The 6,762-nt window shown below is 41.4% G+C and overlaps 1 protein-coding gene across 1 annotated transcript in view; it reads left to right on the forward strand.

Annotated features, from left to right (window-relative positions):
• LOC103146173 (mothers against decapentaplegic homolog 6-like) overlaps positions 1–5,817 on the forward strand; it is a 23,664-nt gene extending 17,847 nt beyond the window's left edge. Inside the window, exon 4 of the mRNA XM_007563961.2 lies at positions 4,798–5,817. Within this exon, the coding sequence (XP_007564023.1) occupies positions 4,798–5,456 (659 nt within the window). The 3' untranslated portion in view covers positions 5,457–5,817. The remainder of the gene's footprint in view (positions 1–4,797) is intronic.
• Positions 5,818–6,762: the final 945 nt, after the last annotated feature.

Genomic DNA, 6,762 nt, shown 5'->3' on the forward strand with positions numbered 1-6,762 from the left:
CTCTGGTTGTTAGTCTTAAATTGTTTCTCATTTTTAATGAGTAAACCAAATGGTTTATCGGGACTGTGAACAGAGTTCTGTTATTTGCGTTTTGTCTGGAGTTTGTGTTCAATATAGTCACATATTTGATAGTTATGCTCTGTAAAATGTTGTTTTTTTTAATTAGTTGAAATATAGGCGTCTTCATTTTATACAGATGTTGGCAGCCCTGAGCCAATAAGGGTTCACTCACAAAGCGACAGGGTTAAATTATATAATCTGTGAACATTTGTAAAGTAGACTGTGACTGATCTAAATAGTTCATATGGTTGTGTATTTTTTATATTCCATCATCAGCAGTATTCACAGATATATAAAAAGGAAAAGGTGTGTTACATATTTTTGATTTGCATTACACAACCCGTGTTTGCCTTGGAGACTTAATGCTGCATTAACCAAGTTTAATTTCTCATAATGCAAATGTTTTGCTTTGAGTTATTGAACGAAATTGCTTATGATTAAAAACAAAACTTGCTTAACGATCAAAGTTTTAACCCAAACTGTATGTAATGTGTTGCTTACCAACGGTTTTGGTGTGGAGGCCTGATCAGATCGGAAAAGCATGCATCGTACTGTCAAAGTAGAAAACTCTTCCAAATGATAAAATAGACTTTTTTTATTACTTAAACTGCATTTTACCATTATTTTTTTTACACACATTTTTAGACATTTTTTAGGTCAAACTGCTTTTGTCTGAGCAGCAACCTGTGCCCTTTGGGTGTGGAACCAGAGCTCCACAAGTACCATGATGCTCTCTGGATCACATCTTCTCATATTCATGCCCCATCCTTGTGTTGTTTTTTCTTTGTCTCAGCATACCACAGACTCTTTAAATTGAGACAGAACTCATCATTGTAGGTAATAGCAGTGGAGTGTTACACATAGAGCGCAGAGATTACTCTGCTGTTATTTTGGAAGCTCTGCCTGCATCGTACTCAATTAAAATGTTGTGGAAAACGGGACTCACCACTGACTCCTGTGGGAAGCTCAACACATGCCGACTTTGGTCTTATTAAAACCACATAAAACTAGAAGAAGTAGTCTCTTAATGCTTTGAATTAACCGTGAATTAAATTAAAAAAAGAACATTTTTTAAAATCTAAAGTCTTTTTAATTTTCAGTTTTTGCACACAGGTACCCCTGCAGAATAATGCTAAAGCATCTATTTTTACTCTGCCTGTTCATTTGTGATCCTTGCGGAAGAAATGTCAGGAAATCAAGGAGGGAAGATGAGCGTCCGCCACGCGATGTTTGAAGTCCCGATTTTAAGCGTCTGCGGGGAACCAGGAGGAAACTGACTGACTGTCTTGTGAACGTCGGATGCTAACGTCGCTAACCTCTAAAATCGTCTCAGTCCTTTTAAGAAGGTGACTGTTGTTCAGTGTTATAGTCATTTTATATATCTAATTAACCCCATTTGTTTGTGCGAAGCCGGTGTGAGGCGCAGTGGACGCCTCGGTGAGATTGGCACTAAGAGACAGCGATTTTGAAGTGAAATAACAAAGGCTACTTATCTAATTGGTAAACAGAGCTCTTAAATAGTGGTCGGCCTAAACGCTTGCAGGACGCTGTAATTGCTGCCAGCCCTGTTGTACAGATGCAGGCGTGCACGCTCGCATCACAGTCACCCACGGCTTTCTTTCTTTTTTTTTTCCCTCCTCCTCCCTCTGCTCCCGGCCCACCTCGACTTCCTCCACTCAAACATAAATACGCTGATAACCTCAGGTCTGAACCCCTCTTTAAAAATTCCATTGAAGAAGTCGGTTGCCCCTCCCTCCTGCTTCTCCTCCCTCCCTCGCCGTTCTCACACGAGCTTGTCATACCTTTAGTTGGATGATAGCCAGGCTGAGCGTGATGACACTGAGGCCGGTGCCAGAAACATTAAGCATGTCTTGCTGTTCCTCTGGGGCTGTCAAACACTGATGCACATCATGATTTAGAGCTTTGAACTTCTCACCGTAGAGGACCATGATTAAGCTTCGTGCCCCTTTTAATTTCTCCATGCTTTTGTTTTTTTTTAGGTGCAAAAGGTGTTTCCAAGCTCGTAAAGCTTGTTTTAATACATTTCCAGGCTTTCTGAAAGGTTTCCGTTGGACTTGAATGCTTTTCTTAGATTCATTTCCTGTTCTATTGTGCTTAAAACATGATCAAAGTGAATGAAAATAACATCCAGCGAACATCGAACGGGACCTGAGTAATGCGTGTTTCTTCTCACCAAACAAAAAGAAAATTATCCACCAAACTATCGATCCAGAGCGCTTTCAATGGTTTCAAAAAAAAAAAAACTAACTCTGAGAAACACAAGACTTCATTTATTTTTCGTTCGTGACTTTAATCCTGTAGCTTTGAAGTCCTGAACAGCTCCCTCACCTGAGGCACGCCATTTGCAAAACGAGATATTTAGCTTGTTGTCGAGTCATAAACTGAAAAATTAGGTAAAAGCTCTTGAATTGTTTCACATGTCAGGGTCTAATTGTTGACTTCCTGTTGCAGCATGCATCTTTACAAAATGAAAAAAAAAAATCTTTAAAAAATCAGTTTGTTCTCTGTTTTCTTTGGGCATTAATTTGATCATGAGCTCATAAAGTCTCCCTGTGTTTCCCCAGACATGTTTGTGTTGCATTATTACAGGGAATAAGGCAGCACGGCTTGTAAAAGTGTGTGCGATTCTTTGTGTGTGTGAGTGTGTGTGCGTGGGTGTGTGAGAGAAAGAGTGAGAGAGCTGCTAGCTGAGCAGCCTGCTCTCTTGTTGGAGAGCTGTAAAACCTCCAGACTGCAGGAGTTGCCAGCCTGGAATTCACTAATGACACACGTGGGCCTCAGATGAGAAGTGCAATTTTGTGCAAGGGGTGTTTGTGTGTTTGCACTGGTGCCGTTTGAATCAGAAGGCTCGGCCTGTACGAGAGTGTGTGTGTGTATGTGTGTGTGAGAGAGAGAGAGAGAGAGAGAGAGAGAGAGAGAGAGAGAGAGAGACCCTGTCTCCCAGCGATTGCACTCACAAGAGCCCCTACCTTTTATGCTCAGACCTGCTGAAATGAACCCGGTCCCGTCTCGGTCCCGGTTTCACCTAAAAGCAGCGCGTTAATGAGAGAGCAGCCATCATCTGGCTCTTCGCGGGTGAAGAGGGGGTGTTATGTGAAAGGAATGGGGCCACAGGCACATGGGTCTTTAAATCCTCTGTGTCAATAGAGTCTCTGGAGCAAAATAATGGCATCACTCTGTGTGGGAGTTAATGTGAGCTGATAGCATGAGGGCCGGGGGTCAGGGGTTCATGGGCTTATGCTAGGTTGACAGAGAGCTGAATGCTTTCGGCCCCCCAACTTTCCTCTCTGCCACTCTAAATCTCCTCTTTTACCTCTGGACCTGAGGAAGGGTTGCGGAGGGTGATGGTGAGGGATGTCAGAGGAGGAGATGGGGGGCGGCGGAGGGGAAACCCGCTTTTTCAAATTGAGACAGACAGGTGACAAATTGAAGTGAAACTTTTGACTGAGCGCAAAAGAAAACCGCACGTCTTTAATCTTCCAGCTCTTTGTTAATTTTGCCATATGGGTTTTGCAGAGGAGAAAGATCATTGACCAAGATGGACCTAATTATGGCGATCAGTTTGTGGACTTTTGTGTTTAAGTAATCAAAGTTTTTCTTATTTCTAATAATGATGAGAATCTCCTGAATCTCTGCACGCATACATACATTTATCACTAGAAGAAAGGCAGATCCTAATCTGGAACATAATTAATTTTCTACTAATCAAGATATAGTTAATTACATCTGAAGGGAAGGAAACTGCTGATTGAAAACAAACCTCATAGGAAATTACCTGCTTTGAAAATGAATCAGTCGTTCTGCCGCCCGTTTTGTCGCCCCCTTAAGGTCATGATAAACACTGCAGAGTGAAAGGACTTTTGAGATCCTGAGACTAGATTCATCATTGGATTACACAATATCTCAGTGCTGGAATGTCTGGAATATGCAGATCTGGATTAGTATTGAAAATAGAAGTTTCAGTATGGAAATATTGTGAATTTTCTGGCTTTATTCCTTGATATTAAAAGTGTTTTTAATATTGACATGTATTTAAACAACAAGTTTTATGTCAGACCTAGTGATAGAGGCAACAAATAAATACACAGAAATTCAAAAATCTAAAGCCTAGATCTACCTGCAGACCTGTGGTTTTGCTACCAAACAGAGCATTGAAAAGGCAGATTTTTATTTGTTCACAAATTATGCTGTAAAGAACCTTAGCGTAATATAATAATAATTTACATATTTTTAGGTAAAACAGCTACAAACACTTAATGTTTTTAAGAATATATTCTTGCTAATTAGTTGTGTGGAATTAACAACTTTTAAGATAAAAGCATGTTTTGATTTTTCGTTTTTTCTTTATGATGCTTTTAGTTTAAATATTGTATTGAACTGATGAAAGTTCGTTTTTTGATCTGTGGGCTCTGCTACCTTTAGAGAAGCGTCTCCACTTAAATGAATGAATCAAAGCAGAACTCGACACGCAGAGAAAGTAATGACATTCATTTGGATCGGGTGTGGTGAAGCAGCTCTAAAAGCTGCAGGGCACCGGCCCCTGAGAGCTGAATTTGGCAGCCACTGTTTTAAATGACAAAGAAGCAGAGTATGTCACATTTTATATATACACACACACATATACCAACTTTGCTACCGAAGCTTTGCTGGTGAAATCTCTGCTACAGTGACCTGATGACGCTGACATTATCTCTCCCGTCTCTGTTTTCCTGTCAGACACTGGTACCTCCATCGGCTCCTCCACCTCCGGCGGACACCGCTCTCACTGGTGCAGCGTCGCCTACTGGGAGCAGCGGACCCGCGTGGGCCGCCTGTACCCGGCCTACGAGCCCTCACTCAGTATCTTCTACGACCTACCTCAGGGCACGGGCCTCTGCCTCGGCCAGCTCCACGCCAACGCCTACCGCAGCCGCCACGAGGACCCGAGCATCCACGCCGCATCGGACCCTTACCGGCACCACAGCCACGGAAGAGGAGGGAGATCGGGAGGCAACGGCAGCGGCAGCGGCGGCAATGTACAACAGATTCGCAGTAAAATCGGTTTCGGCATTGTGCTGAGTCTCGAGGCCGACGGCGTGTGGGTCTACAACCGCAGCCAGCACCCGGTGTTCGTCCACTCGCCCACTCTGGACCTGCCGAGCGCTCGTGGGCTGAGCGTGAGGAGGGTGATGCCTGGTTTCTCCCTCAAGGTGTTTGACTTTGAGTGTTCTAGCTGGATGACAGAGCACGGCGTGAAGCCAGAGACTCAGGAAGGGCCCTGGGACCCCCACAGCATCCGGATCAGTTTCGCTAAGGGTTGGGGCCCCTGCTACTCCAGACAGTTCATCACCTCCTGCCCCTGCTGGCTGGAGGTGCTGCTCAACACCCACAGATAGCACACCGACACGGCCCGACTCACAGGAAGCAACCGGACTCACTACCCCAATTGTAATCTACCTAGATTTAATATAAATTTATATATTATATAAAATATATTTTACATGTAAATACTTGAGTCATTTTTACGATGCAATTATTTATGTATAGTGTAATGTGTATATTGTCAACATAAAAAGGAACAAGAATATGCACTTTGATTCTATATATGCATTACAGCCTTTCAGTGTCTTTTGTTTTTTCAAACCTAAACTGTAAAAGTGACAAACTTGGTTTATGTTCTCAATATTTTTCAATTCCATTAAAATATTTGCATCACACAAACACACACACATTGTCAATAAAGTATTTGTATTAAATGAATGCATCTGTGGTGGTTCAAAAGCTATTAACTGAGCTAAAATATCATTATATTATATTGTTGTAAAACAGCTGCTATGTTGTTATTATGAAGTGATAATTTTCTCAGCTCATTTCACTGTTTCATATTATTTCAGTTGAATAATTTAAGATCACAACCAAGTATCTAAAATGTTTTATATTATTACTTAATGGCCTTATTCTCACATGTCAAAGAGTTATTTTTTTTAGTTTGTTCCTCCAAAAACAAACAATTTCAGAGTAACTTGCAGATTTTGTAATGGATCAGATATTTCAATGTGTTTCCTTCACACTTTGTAAATTTGAACTCCTGCTGTTGGACACATCTGGGTGAAAGTGGTTACCCCCCCACTCACCCTCCAAACACTTTACATTGATTTAATGTAATTAAAGAAGAGAATAAGTCCCAATCATGTTCAACAGAAAGATTTGATATCTGCACTTAACGTAGATTTTTAAAAAGCTGAAATAAAGACGCGTTTGTTCTCAATTCCTTGGTTGAATCATTAAAGTAATTCAACTGACAGGCGGAAAACTGTATTTAAGTCCCAACAAGGTGATTCCCAAAGAGCCACTAGAAGAGCTCTTCCCTTTCAGCTGATGGCTCTCTCAGGTCCTTGTTTCTGATTTTTACTGGATTTCTTTCAGATTTCTTAAAGAAATAACCTCGAGATACCGGAGGTTTTATTCTGATGGGGACAGTTTTGTAAACTTGACACTTCTTTTTTCGTGCACTTATACATTTCCTCATCCTTTTTTTCAGGCATGCACTGCACAATCTGTGGGCATCGTTAGAAATAGGGACTGAGCAGGAAACTACTATAAAAGCAATCAAAGGAGCAAAGAAAAACACAAAGACCTCCAGAAAGCCTGGAGAAATATTGATCATAAGCACCTTAAAGAAATTCAAGGAAAGCTTAATTA

The sequence above is a fragment of the Poecilia formosa genome, unplaced genomic scaffold (assembly GCF_000485575.1).
Source record: "Poecilia formosa unplaced genomic scaffold, Poecilia_formosa-5.1.2 Scaffold153, whole genome shotgun sequence".
Classification (NCBI taxonomy): domain Eukaryota; kingdom Metazoa; phylum Chordata; class Actinopteri; order Cyprinodontiformes; family Poeciliidae; genus Poecilia; species Poecilia formosa.